The 18,084-nt window shown below is 39.8% G+C and overlaps 1 protein-coding gene across 2 annotated transcripts; it reads left to right on the top strand.

The window, feature by feature from the left end:
• Positions 1-7,777: 7,777 nt before the first annotated feature.
• On the top strand, positions 7,778-15,625 carry LOC140361966 (uncharacterized). 2 transcript variants are annotated; one of them, XM_072447916.1, is made up of 2 exons: positions 7,778-8,425; positions 13,741-15,625. In XM_072447916.1, the coding sequence occupies exons 1-2, from the start codon at positions 7,797-7,799 to the stop codon at positions 14,633-14,635; spliced, it is 1,524 nt and encodes a 507-aa protein (XP_072304017.1). In that variant the 5' UTR covers positions 7,778-7,796; the 3' UTR covers positions 14,636-15,625. The 2 variants fall into 2 exon arrangements, with proteins under 2 accessions (XP_072304017.1, XP_072304028.1); XM_072447927.1 differs by having other exon boundaries at positions 7,778-8,447; positions 13,766-15,625.
• The last annotated feature ends 2,459 nt before the right edge of the window (positions 15,626-18,084 follow it).

Here is an 18,084-nt window from a genome sequence, read left to right as displayed (position 1 = left end):
CACTGTCAACACCTCTGATAAAGAACACAGAGGACACCAAAAGGGTCCATGGACATGACCCCTGTGGAGAAGTGGAATCGTCTGTGACAAATCCTCTTGTTCTGCTGGATGGAAACTTTTCTCTTAAGTCCTTAATGACTGTATTTCACATTTAAACTGTATTTCACATTTAAACTGACTTAACGTTTACTGTGTGATCTAATCATGCTTTAGTTTAGTTTGCCTTAAAGGTCCCATATCGTGCAAAATTTTTAGCTAGAGCACAGACTATATCCTTTCCTCGGATCTGCAAATTAATGGGGGTAGCCAAAACAGCACGTCATAATCACAAACGCGCAACACCATTCCCCCTTCCTCCTCTCCCTTCCTCCTCTCCCTTCCTCCCTCCTCTCTCTCCCTCCCTCCTCTCTCTCCCTCCCTCCTCTCTCTCCCTTCCTCCTCTCCCCACACTGGGAAAGGGGGAGGGAGGGGGAGTGGTGCCGCAGAGTTTGTTGCTCCGCGTGTGACTGAGGAAGAGACGCAGCTTGTTTCACGTTGCTGCGCTGTGACTCTTTGGACTTGTGTTCTGGCACTTACAACAAAGTTACATTTGAGTGTTGGCACAGACGATGGAGCGCGGGAGCTGTACATACACCGTCTCCACGCTGAGACTATGCCACGGGGTGGGCGGGGGAGCCAGATCGCTCTTCGTGAGGGTGGGGGCGAATCTCAAACTAAACCGTCTGCATTTGTTTGTGTGCAGGGTCCATGGTATGGGTGATATTTCATAACTATTATGTTATGCGTGTTGCACAACCCTTATTATTAAATATACCCTTAGGATAGACTACAAAACGGGGAAAAAAACATAATATGGCACTTTTTAAGAACTGTGTTTGAAATATGTTTGTCATATTAAATATACTTCCTCGTTGTGTGTTCATTGACATTGTTGCACTATTTTGTTAAGATAAGATAATCCTTTATTGTCCACACATGGGGAAATTTAATTGTTGCAACGCAGGTAGATACAGAGGTAGATACAGAGGAAAAGGACAGATAACATAGGAAGTTTAAAAAACACTCTCAATAGAAGAACTCTTATAAACAAAATCTCCTATAGACAAAACCTTTCATTTCCTAATAAGGAATGGAGGGGGGGAATAGAATAAAAACAGCTGACGTAAGACAAGATAATACTAATAATAAGAATGGTAAAATAACACTATTTTCATCAGTTATATGCACATGAATGTGACATTATTGCATGTGAGTACGACAGTAATTGCACATGAATATGACGGTATTGCACATGGTTAAGTCAGTATTGCGTGTGTTCAGGGCCAACAGTGTTTGTTTTAGAGTCTGACAGCAGCAGAAGGAAAGACCTGTGAAACGTCTCCTTCACACAGCGAGGGTGGATGAGTCTCACAGAAGCTGCTCTCCAGAGCGGACAGAGTGTCCTGCAGGGGGCGACACTCATGGTCCAGCATAGATGTGAATTTAGCCAGGACCCTTCTGTCCCCCACCTCCTGCACCGAGTCCAGAGCACAGCCCAGGAAAGAGCTTTGTCCAGCCTCCTCCTCTCCCTCTCTGTGATGCTGCTGCTCCAGCAGGCCACACCTACAGGAGCTGATGCCACCACAGAGTCGTAGAAGGTCTTGTGTGGCCCTGTCACTCCAAAAAGACCTGAGTCTCCTCAGGAGGTAGAGCCGACTCTGGCTCTTCCTGTACAGTGCGTCTGTGTTATGAGTCCAGTCCAGTTTGTGGTTCAGATTAACACCAGGTACTTGTATGAGTCACTCTCTCAATGTCCCGTCCCTGGATGTTCACTGGTGAGGGGGCAGTGGAGTGGCGTCTGTGGAAGTCCACCACCATCTCCTTGGTCTTTCCCGCGTTGATGAGGAGGTGGTTCCGCTGACACCAGTCCACAAAGTCCTGCTCCAGTCCTCTGTACTCCGCATCACCGTCGTCCGATGATGGCAGTCGTCAGAGAACTTCTGCAGGATGGTTATGGTTACATGTCATTTTGCTGGTCTAAGTTATCGTAGGAGCCAAAATTCCCTGATAATGGTGTTGGGAGAGGCCACAGGGTGTCGCTGTGGGTTAGAAGCAAAATGTGTATTTAAGTAGGAACTTCGATGTTGGGTAGAGGTTGCTAGACGAACAAGCGCAGATTGTTGACCGCTTCCGGCGAACTGTGATGTATGTGATAAACGTTGTTGTGAATATGGATTTTATTTGTCTTTTGATATGAAGTCATTCACTGTTTGGATTGATTTTAAGGACATCGTAATAAATAAAGGATGACATAAACTAAGGAACTGCCTCAGCGAACTTTTTGCAATCACATAACGGTGAGCTAGCGCGTCAGCAAAATTTCCTTCTGCAACATAAGCAAATCAGTTGGAGTTTGCTTATACAAAGTTCCTACTTAAATACCCATTTTTCTTCTAGCCCATAGCGACACCCTGTGGCCTCACCCAACGCTGCACCATTATCAGGGATTTTAAATAGGTAAGGATTGCCGCTATTCCGGCATTTCTGAAAGCTCTAGGTGCTCTTTCAACCGAACACGAGCAGTTCTGAACTCTGACTTCCGTGAGTTAGGCGTGTATGATCTAGTGCCGACTCTCCACACGGCGTCTGCTGCTGGACTCTCTCGACTTCATCTCTTTGCTCTGATTAAACCCGCGACTACAACAGCTCAACTCAACACAGCCGAAGGTAAGAGGAGAATGACGTTATAATTGTACAGGAATTTGTTTCATTCACTTATATCCAGCGTTCAGGCCATAGTTTTAACTTGTTTGTGACGTTAGCTAGTCGGCTAACGCTAGTCGCCACAAACCTAAAGCAACAACACAAATTATATGAAAATGCTTTATCGGCTCTGCTGGATGTGAAGTGAAATACTGAGAGTGTGTTTCTACTATTATTTTACACATTTATTGCTTTTAATTTTTGTTTTTGTTTTTACCGTTGTCCCAGCAACAATACATAGCTTCACAATGACGTCGTCATCCGGGTCACTTGACCTAGTAACGGGGGCCGTCAGTTTGCGAGGGGGAAACAACACCTTAACTACCGCGTGTCACGTGGCATTTGGAGCATCAGAAAAGCATCGTCATGAGCTGAAGATATCACACGCGGGGCAAATAATCATATAAATGTTTTCTTCTCAATCTTGAGTGTTGACATTTGAAATGAGGCAGCGTCATGAGCTAGTGTCAGCAGAGAAAAGAAATCTGGATTGATAATAAACAATAATTATGCTAATTAGGCCTACATGAACTAACTGTTTATAAAATGACAACTGCTTTTAGTTTAGAAAAAAAACTAGAGGTTTCGACTCTCATCCAAGAGTCATTGTCAATAAGCGAATTTAGGCCGGAAACTCAGATATTTATTCTATTCTGTGGTAAGTCCAGCCCATTGGGCGGGGCCTCCTGAAGTGGAAAAAAGTTGTTTGTTTCAACAGAAACTTACCCTCTTTGTATCTAACGAGCCTATTGTTTACAATCAGTCCTTTAATGGACTATTAGTCTGTCTGTTTGTTTTTGAGTGACCCTGGCTCACTCACCATGAGGACCTGATTAGCATACCTCACCAGGGTTGCATTATTCCATTGTAGACTATAGGCAGGTTGAATCTTAATCCTCCATTTCCTTTTAAAGAAATTATTTTATTTCTATTTTACTTTCTATATTAAAGAAATTACACTTTGCTTAGTTGATCAATATTTAAAGGAATAATGGAGGATTTTTTTGCCGATTTGAGAACTCAAGCGGAAATGCGCATGTGCGGAAGCAGAGAAAAGCCTCGTTGCTACTCGTGCGTTTGTTCATTATCGCGACGGATCGCTTTGCATCTCTCGTCTTCGTAGATTTCCGTCTCTTCTGAGCTCGAACTGTCTTTCTCTGTCTTAATTTAGTCATTTACACTGAGGGAACTATATTATGATAGATCCATGCGCTTAGACACAGGGAAACGTGCTGCTCTCCTGGGGATGAGCCGACGAGGCTGCAGCTGTGCAGTAGGTGCGTTCTATGATTGGCATGTGAATGAACTACTCGGCTGTCCACGCCACGAGGAAAGAGACTCAGATTTAGCGCCAAAATATCCTCCATAATTCCTTTAAATGTTACATGACTGCACTTTTTTCTTTGAAAAATTAAATATAAAAAAACATGAGATTTTCGTTGTATATCTTTTATTTATTGAAACATTGCATTAATTGAAAATCATTTAGATGTAGATTGTGTTACATCAAAAAAAGTGTACATTTTATTTTGAAAAATCAATAATACTTGAAAATTGCAGGATTAAAAAAAATGAGAAAGTGTAAAAAACATCATCTAAAAAAGTCAATTAAATACTTGAAAATGGCAGGATTATTTGGAACACAGTTATTCACATTCACAATATCACATGGATTAAATGCAACATCATTAATCACAATATAAAGACTGACCACAAACAACATTTGTTTTCTCTCAAATATAATGTAGCAACATCACAAAACTGTTTTTCACACTTAACAATGCCTGTACTCAAGTATCTTAGAGCTGCACATGCTCTTACAATAATGTCAATGCTGGTTAAACGCTTTTTCACACGTTCAATCTCTATCCTGATGGCAGAAGATGGCAAAGACTCATACAATACATTCAAAACATTCCAGAATGTCTTATGGTAAGAACTTTTTGAAATCATCACCTGGTCTGTCAAATACTCAACTTTAATATTTTGCCTTAACCTGACTAGAAAAATGAACAGCTGTTCCATTTTTGAAATGTTGGCAACCAATTTCAGTTTTGGCTCACAAAAATTGAATATGACTAGAAACACAGCCCATGTAACACCAGTATAGAAAACACTTTTCTTATGATGATTTCTGTATACAGGCCAGCATTTCTTTGGGTTTTGGCTGCCCTCAGTTCAGACCTCAGACAGTCTCTCTCCATTAACAGTGAATCACAGTCCGTAACCTCTGTCTGGCAGTGTGTCGGCGTGGTAGGCCTGGTGACAGGTTGGTCTGCACCTGCCAAACATGATGCAAGTTGGCCTCATCTCCAACAAGTTCCTGGATGTGGTTATCTGCTGCAGGTCCATAAATGAGACCAGACTGAGGAAGGAAGCCTGCTGGATCTGCCAAGGAATCATCAGTGATGACATTTGGTGTTGGCAGGGTGAAGGACTTCCGTCTTTTCGGTGTTGGTGTCTCACCAAGTCCTGCATTCTTTTTGCATTTTGCTGTACCTTTCTATTAAATCGGCCCAGCTTTTTGCCACTGCTTCGGGGGGTCATGGCTTTTGAGTATGGAAAGATGGATGGAACATTATCAGGGTGATCATCTTCAGAATGTGGTTTATCTGAAACATAAAAATGTTATATCAGTACAGGGGTCAGAATTCACAAGGGGCAGGGCTTACCAAACTCAGCAGTACTAACAGACGACAGCTGATTGATGTGACTACGATTAGACATAGGCGTACCTCTACGATAACTTTAAATTGAATAACCTGAAAGATCTCTTGCTTGACACAGAACAAGAGAAAAAAAATGGAACTGAGACTGCAGTGCAGAGAGGGAACAGGAGAGGGAGAACTGGATCTGTCTGCATGACTGACTGACTTGACTGACATGACAGTGTCAGTGTGACACTCTGTCCCACTGACTGACATGACAACTGAAGTCTTCTAGCTAGGCCCAGCAAAAAGTCTAGCTAACGTGTTGTGTTGTGGTTATTTCGTCATTATAAATGCCAACATAAATAGAGCATAAATATGTAGCTTAAAATGACATGATACTTACCGCTTAGGAAATGTTGGCTACAAACGTAAACTTGGGGACCCAGGGTGATCCACGTTCCTGACTATCTGATGCACGAGTATTGCATCCAAAAACAACGCAGATTTTTGGCATTTTAGCCTCATATATCCTGGATACTGTATGTAGTAGCGTGCCCGTTTCAAAATGGCGGACTCTGTTGCTATGGTACGAGTTCCCGGATGTACTGGTAATTGCCCGGATGTGCGAACGCATGTATAAGGATTAGTAATGAATATAAAAGTAAATAAACAAAATGTAGTCAAAGAGGAGAGAAGAGTTGTAGTTGAGTTGATTGTCTCCAGAGGTTCAGGTCCAGGTTGTTTTTCACTCCTTTCTTTCATGTGCTTCAGAGATGAAAAGAAAAAGCTTAGTTGTAGCACCCTCAAGGATATAGCATGGGCACGAGGAAAAGAAAACAGGGTTTATTCTTGGCTTTACATCATTTGACAACTCTTGACAACACGTGAGAACTGGGCATGAAAGAAAATACAATAATTACAATTAAACACATTTTAAACACATTTAACACAAACCTCGTTGACATCCGCCTCAGTTTGTCTCCCTCTATGTTTTTAGTTGTTGTTGTTTGCTCGTTATTTATCTATTTCTCTTGGTATTTTCTTCAATCACGCTCGAGATTGTGTATAATTTCACCACTAGATGGCAGAAGAACAAAGGCTAAACAAATAGGAGGGACAGTTACAATAGTTCCTTGTGAAATACACTGAAAAGTACCAAAAAAAGTAACACCCCCAGCATTTAGAGATAAAGAAGTAACTGTTGAATTAAATAAATCATGAGATAGAATAAAATAAACTTGGATAAACCAAAGTTTTAGATTTGATTCAACTCTCATATTAAAGGTCTGTTTTTTTTAAGTAGTGCAAATATCAAATAAATAAAACTAATGCCATTTATTTATATCATTTGATAATGAGGCATCGTTAATAACATCCCCAATTGTTCTTTTTCCACGTTTTAGAAGGTTTGAGTCAAATTTCCATTTTTTTCTTTGATATGGATCAACAGGAGAAAAAGTGGGTGGAGCTTGTGAACAATATTGGCAGCTTCTGAACACAATGAACAGCTTATGCTCGTGACATTTAAAGATACTAAATGTTTTTGCTGAATGTTCCTGTTTCTGTTTGCTTGTTCAGACATTAGTCACTTGCCTGTCACAAGACGGTTATGAAGTGATCTCAGGTGTGAACTGTTGTCCTTTTAGTCAACTGACCCAAACTACCATTTTTAGAGCCATTTACTTTCCCAAGAATGGAACATTGCGACCCCTGCTGACCAATTTGTGCCATGACTAAAATATATTTTGTCTCCCCAACATTTTTCATCAGTGTTTTTGGTGTAAGTCTCTTGAAGAAGAAAATGATGTGCTTTTGTTTTAGTCGAGTCTCTCAAACCCCGAGCATTGAGAGACGCCTGCCGTGTGGGGCGGGCTGTGGCCTCATGAGTCCGGCTTCCACCTGTTTGCTGCATGTCGTTCCCCAATCTCATTCCCATTTCACGCGGCACTGTCCTGTCAAAGCCTACCGGCCAAACAATTTTTTGGAACAAAAAGTACTCAAATTGTTAAATACAAAGAACCAAACATGACTGTCCCACTTTACCCTCATTCACACAAACACATTTAATTCTTTCACTGTATGTTCATTGATGTTGCAACATATTTTTGTCAAAATGTTGAATGTAAACATGTTTGAGTGACAGAGCTCTGGGTCAGACTGGTTTGATACTGTCGGTCCTCACCCAAAGCCAGAGGCTGTTACACTGTCCACATTCTTATAAAGTCCTGTTCATTTCATAACTCACTGATGCTTGTGAAAATAAATCTTATTTTTTCCTTAACAACACCACTCAACAGTGGAATTTGGAATTAACAAAAGTATAAGTTATTCATTTAACACCATTATTACTTTACATCTTCTTTTTTTCTGTGTTCATGGCAGATCTAAAAGTCCATCAGAAGAATGGGGTTCACCTGTGACCAGTGTGGAAAGACATTGAGCTTTGCTTCTGCACTCAAGAAACACTACAGAACCCACACAGGAGAAAAGCCATACAAGTGTGACCAGTGTGCGAACAGTTTTTCTCAAGCAAGTCATCTCAAGATCCACACCAGAACTCACACAGGAGAAAAGCCACACAAGTGTGACCAGTGTGGAAACAGTTTTTCAACAGCAAGTACTCTAAAGAAACACTACAGAACTCACACAGGAGAAAAGCCATACAAGTGTGACCAGTGTGGAAACTGTTTTTCTACAGCAGGTGCTCTCAAGATCCACACCAGAATCCACACTGGAGAGAAACCTTACAGCTGTGATGTTTGTGAAGATGCATTTTCAGCCTTAAGCAGCTTAATAAAACACATGAGAGTCCACACTGGAGAAAAGCCTTTTAAGTGTGACAAGTGTGAAAAGGCTTTTGGAACATCACAGAACCTCTCGCTTCACTACCGAACTCACACAGGAGAAAAACCATATAAGTGTGACCAGTGTGGAAACAGTTTTTCTACAACAAATGCTCTCAAAAGTCACACCAGAATCCACACTGGAGAGAAACCTTACAGCTGTGATTTTTGTGCGAGGGCATTTTCCCAGTCAAGCACCTTAATAAGACACATCAGACTCCACACTGGAGAGAAGCCTTAGCCTTATCAGATGCATGTGTTTTCATATCAAACACCTGCTAATGTTCATGTTTTACGATTAATGAGTTTGTCATCCGGACACTGTTTTTTTTTTTGATAAACAAGACTTTTTGACTCTCATTCAAAAGTTATTCTCAATCTACAGATGTAGTCTGAGAATGTAGATATTCATTCTACTCTGAGAAGGCCCTGCCTACCGGGCATATTCTACTTATGAAGGGTGTTTACAGTTTCACTTGAGACTAATCATCATCAAGTACCTGATTAGCATCAGAATGGCCAGGGCTCTCTCCCCCCCCCCCCCCCCCATGGCTTCAAGACACTTGTATACAACAGGTATGTTGAACCTTAAACTTCCATTTCTGTTCAAAGAGAGATTCTCTTTCTGAACAAAATGGCCTCTGTAGGACATAATGTGTTCAAAGAGACCTTTTAAAAGACATGACCTTTTCATAATTAAGACACTGTTGCAGGAAGCAAAGCAAAATGTTGGATAGGTAGAAGAATTCAGCCGTGCACAAGCCAAAATGCTTTCCCTGATAGTCGTCTCTCCCTCCCCGGTCTAACTCAATGAATCTTATGGGGAATCTGCGTTTCAGTTTTATGCAGCTAAAATCTGGAAGATGTGAGACAGGCTTCTACTCTGACAATGTTCAAATCTAAGCTAAAAACAGTTTTGTTTAGCTGCGCATATGACTGAAAGGATTTTTTCTTTGCACTCTTCTCTTGTTTGTGATTTTATTAGTTTAGAAAATCAGTTGGATTGATGATTTTTAATTTAGTTAATTTTATTGTATTTCTGTAATTTCTTTGTGATTTTAATGCATTTTTCCTGCTGTGTGAAGCACTTTGAATTGCCTTGTGTATGAAATGTGCTCTACAAATAAACTTGCCTTGCCTTGTCTTACAAACTCCAGCTTAAAAAGGCACAACAGTCAGAACATGATATCACAATGTAATGATTAGTAGAGGCCATTGTTTCATCCCTTGGTGTGGGTTATCAGGCCCCTCACAAATTCACCTTCCTAATCCTCAACACACATTAACAGTCAACTGACCAAAGCACAGGACAAAGGTTAAGAAGCTGACCATTGTTAAAACAATCAAAGCTTTTGAAATAATCAAACAGCTTGTGTAACTTATTCGCTAAACATCAACAAGTAAATTAACTTAAAATGAACTGATATTTTTTCATTTCAACCTCTACCGGGACACACCAGGTCGTAGAGCCCAGGGGCCCCTCCCCCATCAGGGAGAGGCTTCCATTGTCTCCCACGTCTCAGCACCATGCTGCATCGTTGGACATGTTGGAAATCTTCTAACGCTAAACTCTGAGCAAAGACCAGCGCCACAGACAGCTCTAAAGACCCAAAGATCTCTGAGGAGGCCTTGAGCCACATCTGAGCCTTCTCTTGGACACGTGAGACCTAAAGTGAGTCATTTTAGAATGAATCAAAACTTACTTTTCACTACCAGCATTTTTTTTAACTAAGTCCAGACATAGCTTGTGTAATTAATGTGTAATGAATTGTTCTGATATTTTTGTTTATTAAACACAAAATCATTCTGGTTTATAGACTTTTTATTGATCTTTTTTTAGAGTTATAATTGTCAGTGAATGAATCGAGTGCTATATATATATATATATATATATATATATATATATATATATATATATATATATATATATATATATATATATATGAGAGAGAGAGAGATACATATATATATATATATATATATATATATATATATATATATATATATATATATATATATATATATATATATAGATACATATATCTATATATATATAGAGATACATATATCTATAGATATAGATATCTATATATATATATAGAGATACATATATCTATATATATAGATATCTATATATATATAGAGACATATATATTTATATATATAGATATAGATATCTATATATATATAGATATCTGTGTGTGGAAAAGAAGAAACTGTCCCCCATGTTTTAATGTTTTAATGGTGTGTAACAGGTTTGCAGTTCAGAGAAGATCACTTTTGTCCCACTTCTTTGTTCTAGGGTTTAAATGGGAGTGTCTACAGAGCAGCGGTGCGCGGCCGAAACTGCTGGGCTATTTGACCGCGCCGGGTTAAGGTTAGGGTTTGCCATGAGGCTATATGGCCGTGCCGCGGCTCCTGACACTGCTGGGCTATGGCTCTGTAGCCGAGAGAGTCCAGCAGCAGACGCCGTGTGGAGGACGAAGTTTGCTTCTTCTTCTTGTGTATTTCCGGCAGACTGCGCGCCACACAGCGCACTGCTGCCTCTCACTGGTGCTAGTCCGTTATTACCCCCTGTACACGTCCTGCTGATGCAAAGAGGGGCCAAGCAAAGTCTTCACTGTCGACTTCATCTCTTTGCTCTGATTAAACCCGCGACCTACAACAGCTCAACTCAACACAGCCGAAGGTAAGAGGAGAATGCCGTTATATTTGTACAGGAATGTGTTTCATTCACTTATATCCAGCGTTTAGGCCATAGTTTTAACTTGTTTGTGACGTGAACTAGTCGGCTAACGCTAGTCGGCTAACGCCACAAACCTAAAACAACAACACAAATTATATGAAAACTCTTTATCGGCTCTGCTGGATGTGAAGTGAAATACTGAGAGTGTGTTTCCACTATTATTTTATACTTTTATTGCTTTTTATGAAAGATATACGCGTTTTTACCGTTGTCCCAGCAACAATACATAGCTTGAACTAGTAACGGGGGCCGTCAGTTTGCGAGGGGGAAACAACGCCTTAACTACCACGTGTCACGCGGTTACGCAGAGCATTTGGAGCTTCAGAAAAGCATCGTTATGAGCTGAAGATGTCACACGCGGGACTAAAATGTTTTTCGAGGTGGGCAAATAATCATATACATGTTTTCTTCTCCATCTTGAGTGTTGACATTTGAAAGGACTGGTAGTAAACAATAGGCTCGTTAGATACAAAGAGGGTAAGTTTCTGTTGAAACAAACAACTTTTTTCCACTTCAGGAGGGCCCCGCCCAATGGGCTGGACTTACCACAGAATAGAATAAATATCTGAGTTTCCGGCCTAAATTCGCTTATTGACAATGACTCTTGGATGGAGTCGAAACCTTTAGTTTTTTTCTTAACTGATTCCAGATGAAGCAACTGAACCTTTTCCTACAATGGAACACTGACATTTGAAATGAGGCAGCATCATGAGCTAGTGTCAGCAGAGAAAAGATTGATACTAGATTGATACTAAACAATAATTATGCATGAACTAACCGTTTATAAAATGATGACTGACTCGTTTGATCACTTGTTGCCACTGAGTTTGTATTTGACCTTTTACTGCTGGGACAATGTAGAAAGAACATCCAAAAACTGAGTAACCTTTAGGCATCAACACTGTTTTAGTGTCCCAGATCGATCAGAATGACAGCTAGCTCACTCTGTAGTCAAGGTGTTGTGAGGGGAAGTGACCCGGATGTTGTGACGTAGCGTGAAGCTAAGTATTACTTTACATATGTATTGCTTTTTATGAAAGATGTACATGTTTTTACTGTTGTCCCAGCAACAATAGACTCAGAAAACTGCCAGAAGTTGAGGAGGAAGTTTTTGTTTGTGTTTTTAATGATAATTTCAATGAATAAATCCATTCTTGTGAAAGTTGGCAATAGATCAGACCTGGCCAAACATGCCAAGTAATATTAGAAGAAAAAAAAGTTGTTTTTTTGCCCTTAGGCCAGACCTGGGCAAGATGTGGCCCCAGGGGCAAGATGTCAAGATGTGGCCCCAGGGGCAAGATGTCAAGATGTGGCCCCAGGGGCAAGATGTGGCCCTCGGCATGTTTTAATCCTCTAGAAATAATTTAGCTTCTATTTTTTAACTGTCTGTAACATCTGTCTGCACTTGTATCCTTAATAAAGATGACATGAAATTAATTAAATAATAGATTCAATTGCCTATATTTGACAAAAAAAGTGATATTTTATTTGATATTAAAAATATATATATATATATTTTTAAAATTTATTTTATTAAAAAAAAATTACAGCAATGATCGCGGGCCGGCCCTCCACTACTTGCTTGGATTCTAATATGGCCCTCGGAGGAAAATAATTGCCCACCCCGGCAATAGATGGTTAACAGACGTACAAGAACGACTAATAAGGAATAGTAATGAATGTAAAAGTAGATAAATAAAATGATTCAACTCGTATATTGAATCAACAACAGTCGGCCCTCAGAGGCAACTGTTGTTGTCATTTTGGGCCTTACAAAATAAATAGAATTTAATTGAATATTAAAGGTCTGTTTTTTTAAGTAGTGCAAATATCAAATAAATAAAACTATTGTCATTTATTTATATCATTTCATAATGAGGCATCGTTAATTACATCCCCAATTGTTATTTTTACATCTTGACAAAAAAAGTCACGTTTTTAGAAGGTTTGAGTCAAATTTCCATTTTTTCTTTGATATGGATCAACCGGAGAAAAAGTGGTTGGAGCCACATTTAAAGATCCTAAATGTTTTTGCTGAATGTTCCTGTTTCTATTAGTCACTTGCCTGTCACAAGACGGTTATGAAGTGATCTCAGGTGTGAACTGTTGTCCTTTTAGTCAACTGACCCAAACTACCATTTTTTTGGAGCCAATTACTTTCCCAGGAATGTTGTGTAGGAGCATTACGACCCCTGCTGACCAATTTGTGTCATGACTAAAACATTTTTCATCCGTGTTTTTGTTGTGTGTTGGCTGTGGCCTCATGAGTTTGAGTCTGGCTTTCACCTGTTTGCTGCATGTCGTTCCCCAGTCTCTTTCCCATTTCACGCTGCACTGTCCTGTCAAAGCCTACAGGCCAAAAAATCCTTTGGAAAAGTACTCCGTTTATAAAATACAAAGGATCAAACAGGACTGTCCCACTTAAGATTCATTCACACAAATATATTCAATTCTTTCACTGTATGTTCATTGATATTGCAACATATTTTTGTCAAAATGTTGAATGTAAACAAGTTTGAGTGACAGAGCTCTGGGTCAGACTGGTTTGATGCTGTCGGTCCTCACCCAAAGCCAGAGCCTGTTACACTGTCCACATTCTTATAGAAACAGTAAAGTCCAGTTAATTTCATAACTCACTGAAGCTTGTGAAAATTATTTTTCTTTTTTCCGTAACACCACCACTCTCACGTCTTCTTTTTCTGTGTTCATGGCAGATCTTAAAAACCATCAGAATGGACCAGTGTGGAAAGAAATTGAGCTCTGCTTCTGCACTCAAGAGACACTACAGAACTCACAACGGAGAAAAGCCATACAAGTGTGACCAGTGTGGAAACAGTTTTTCTACAGCAAGTCATCTCAAAACACACACCAGAATCCACACTGGGGAGAAACCATATGAGTGTGACCAGTGTGGAAACTGTTTTTCTACAGCAAGTCATCTCAAGACCCACACCAGAATCCACACTGGAGAAAAACCTTACAGCTGTGATGTTTGTGAGAAGGCATTTTCAGACTCAAGCAGCTTAATATCACACATGAGAGTCCACACTGGAGAAAAACCCTTCAGCTGTGATCTTTGTGAGAGGGCATTTATAAACTCGAGCAACTTAGTAACACACATGAGAGTCCACACTGGAGAGAAGCCTTTTGGTTGTGACCAGTGTGAGAAGGCTTTTAAAACATCAAATGAGCTCTTGATTCACTACCGAACCCACACAGGAGAAAAGCCATACAAGTGTGACCAGTGTGGAAACAGTTTTTCTCAAGCAGGTGCTCTCAAGATTCACACCAGAATCCACACTGGAGAAAAACCTTACAGCTGTGATGTTTGTGAAAAGGCATTTTCGGTCTCAAGCAGCTTAGTAACACACATGAGAATCCACACTGGAGAGAAACTCTACAGCTGTGATGTTTGTGAGAAGACATTTATAAACTCGAGCGACTTAATAAAACACATGAGAATCCACACTGGAGAGAAGCCTTTTGAGTGTGACCAGTGTGGAAACAGTTTTTCACAAGCAGGTGCTCTCAAGATTCACACCAGAATCCACACTGGAGAAAAACCTTACAGCTGTGATGTTTGTGAGAAGGCATTTTCCCAGTCAGGCCACTTAATATCACACATGAGAGTCCACACTGGAGAAAAGCCTTAGCTTTATCAGATGCATGTGTTTTCATATCAAACACCTGCTAATGTTCACGTTTTACCATAAATGAGCTCTTCATCTGGAGACTGTTTTTTCGAAAAACAAGACGTTTCGACACATCCAAGAGTCATTCTCAATCTGCAGATCTAGTCTGAGAATGCAGATATTTATTCTACTCCGAGTAGGCCCTGCCCACCAGGCAGAACTTACCTGAAGGGTGTTTACAGTTTCACTTGAGATTACTCTTCCTTGTATCCTAACTGTAAAGGGCTTTCAAAACCCTTTTGTTAGCTGACTTTAGCTCCCTCATCACCGAGTACCTGGTATGTTGCACCTTAAACTTCCATTTCTGTTCAAAGAGAGATTCTCTTTCTGAACAAAATGGCCTCTGTAGGACATAATGTGTCCAAAGAGACCTTTAAAAGACATGACCTTTTCATAATTAAGACACTGTTGCAGAAAGCAAAGCGAAATGTTGGATGGGTGGAAGAATGTTCCCCATCCCCACATGGACCAACAACCCTTTGGGCAACACCTCTGATAAAGAACACAGAGGACACCAAATGGGTCCATGGACATGGCCCCTGACCCCTGTGGAGAAGTGGAATCGTCTGTGACAAATCCTCTTGTTCTGCTGGATGGAAACTTTCTCAGGATTAAGTCCTTAATGACTGTATTTCACATTTAAACTGACTTAATGTTTACTGTGTGATCTAAACTTGTAAATAAATCATGCTTTAGTTTAGTTTGCCTTAAGAACTGTGTTTGAAATATGTTTGTCATTTAATGTACTTCATCATGACCTGCTAATGATGTGTGTTCATTGACATTGTTGCAGTATGTTGTTATGGTTACATGTCATTTTGATGCTTTAAGTTATATTTGTCCAAATTAGGAATATGTTTGAGAGTTAAAGGCACGCCCACTCTAGGCCACACCCCATTCACTCCAGACTAATCTAAAACATTTTTTATATTAAAATGAAGTTCATGTACAAGCTCCAAACAAGATGTGACAACTGCAATAAGAGATGCACATTTCTTGAATACTTTATAAACTAAGAGCTTTAATGTATTCACTTTCACGTGTTCATTTCTGTATGACTTTAGTGGTAGGCATATATATACTTGGGCCCCTGACAAAACATCACCCCTGTGGACAGCTGCTGATTTATTCAGTCTACTTTATTTATTCATTGTCCACGTGTGATAAAAGGAGCTCTCAAGCTGCTAGATATGTTGTACTTCAAAAGAAAGCTGTCACCCACTTATTTCCAGTTAAAAAAGAAAAGAAAGAAAGAAGTCAGTTTGTTTTGGAAACCCACAAATAAACAAATACCCCAAAACTAATCAACATATTAATAGTACATCTATATATTTCAGTGACTTTTGTCAAAAGCCAACAAATGCTCAAACTAGTGTCAATCAGACCATCCTCCAACACCAGCTTTACTCTGATTTGTATTTAACAGAGAAAATCTAGGTATAATTTAAAATGTGTTTTTCCTCTGTGCAAAGATTGTTTCTACTTCTGATCACAAAAAATCAGACATGAAAATACAAAATTACAGAGGGTCAGCTTCAGTCCAGACTGTGGTTTGTAGTGATGGGTCAAATGAAGCCCTGCGGAACTTTTGTTTCTGGTCACGTGACTGGTCCAGGTTTTTTTGCATAATAGACACTCACTTTGCAACAGTGATCAATGAGTCAAGTTCTGATACAGACTTTAAAATAAAGAGCCATCAGGATTATCTGAAGCAGCGTCTGATGAGGCCAAGCGCCGTGTCAGTGCCTGGGTCTGGGAAAGATCAAAATGAATCATTTGTTTGGGTTGGAGATGGTTTAACGTTAAAAAGTTTCCCACTTAAAATAAAGCTTCATTTTACTTATCACAACGTTGTGGTCAATGAAATCTTACAATAGTTAAATACTATTATACTAATACAGATGTCTGTGTGGCTAGTGTTGCATCCGGCTTGGGAGCAGGAGAATATGAGGTCGAGGCCTGATCAGGCCTTGTTGTTGCACCATGTGACATCATATGTTGTTATGGAAGAAATATGCATCATCGGGTAGATCATTTATATTTGGTGTATTGTTGTTATTTCCTCAATAAAATGGGTTATTATTTGGTTTGTGGCGCTGTACTATCTTACATGTATTACATTTCTGACCACAAGATGGCGTAGTGGAGCAAATGAAACATCTTGTGAGGCATCAACTCGTGTATCGATACAATTGGCTAAAGCCTCAAATGGTTCATGGGGCTTCATTTGGCCATCACCAGCTCCACTAAAGGCATTATTCCTTTCGTGGCCTTATGTTTTTTCCGCTTACGTTGCAGCTACCGCAGCCGGACATGACGTCATCGTGATCGCTCAATTTGTTTTATTTCTCACCGGATGTGACGGAGTGGAGCTGTGGGGAAGCAGCATGGATGTATTATAATATCTGGATAGGGTACGCCCCCTCTGCCTCTGGCTCCAAATTGAGTAGTGGCCACTTCGCAGAATGCAGCCTTTTGGTCGGACCATTTCAGGAGTTCGGCCTCTAAAATTACCAAACATGCTAAATTGTTTTTAGTCTAAAAATAAAATAGAAGGAATTTCACTCTTCAACTGTTTCTAAAATACTTAAAAAATACAATTTAACCTCCCGGTGAACGGTGTACGCGCACCGAGCGCGCACGTGACCCTCATGAACGAGCCTCGGGAGAACACGTGACGGAAACTAAACACAAGCAGAAGAAAGAGACGAGACCACGATACACGTAAGTTGTGTTTGTATGTCATTCCTCACGTTTCACACATCGTTCCATATGAAGTGTAAAACAACGATTACACAGTTAACACAAGTTAACACGAGCTAACACAAGCTAACACGAGCTAACGTAAGCTAAAGTTTAGCTACACAAAGATGCAATAACACGTCACGATGGCTCGTGCTTCTGCAAATAAATAACAAATTATTTCTCTTACTAAATGTTCTATTAGACAAGAGGTTATGCACAGATCAAGGAAAACTAGAGAAAGAAGGGAAATAAAGTGATGTTTGTATTATGTGCTATAAAAAACTACCAATAATTCAAATATAACCTGCTATAATGGGTCATATCTTACATATATAAATGTAAAGGTAAATGTAAAGGTGTTTAAAAGTGACAGTCCTGTACTTACAGGGGCTGAGACTACATTTGAGGTTTTATTACATATTTAATAATGAAGTGTGCTGTGTTTAAATAAAGCACACGCTTGTTTTCTATAGGAATGTCATGGATTTACTTCCATGGAATATGTAGAGATTTAGCAAACATGCGAGTTATGTTCTAACTTCTAAGGTTTAAACTTATGCATAAATAAATGACTTTTGGTTCTAGCTTTAAAAAATAATGTGAAAAGAGGAACTTTTGTGTTACAGAGCGAAATGTAAATCTGTCAATAACATATTCCAGCTTTT

Source organism: Eucyclogobius newberryi, unplaced genomic scaffold (assembly GCF_026437365.1).
Source record: "Eucyclogobius newberryi isolate DKJ021-1_F unplaced genomic scaffold, fEucNew1.0.hap1 SCAF_1, whole genome shotgun sequence".
NCBI classification, from domain to species: Eukaryota; Metazoa; Chordata; class Actinopteri; order Gobiiformes; family Gobiidae; genus Eucyclogobius; species Eucyclogobius newberryi.
The sequence above is the reverse complement of the archived record's forward strand: the minus strand, read 5'-3'. Positions and strand labels throughout refer to the sequence as shown.

Bases quoted from the DNA above. Each gene is read 5' to 3' on its own strand.
- LOC140361966 (XM_072447916.1), top strand. From the start codon at position 7,797: ATGGGGTTCACCTGTGACCAGTGTGGAAAGACATTGAGCTTTGCTTCT. The intron at 8,426-13,740 runs GTCAAGCACCTT...AAAGAAATTGAG, and splicing joins TGTGCGAGGGCATTTTCCCA to CTCTGCTTCTGCACTCAAGA.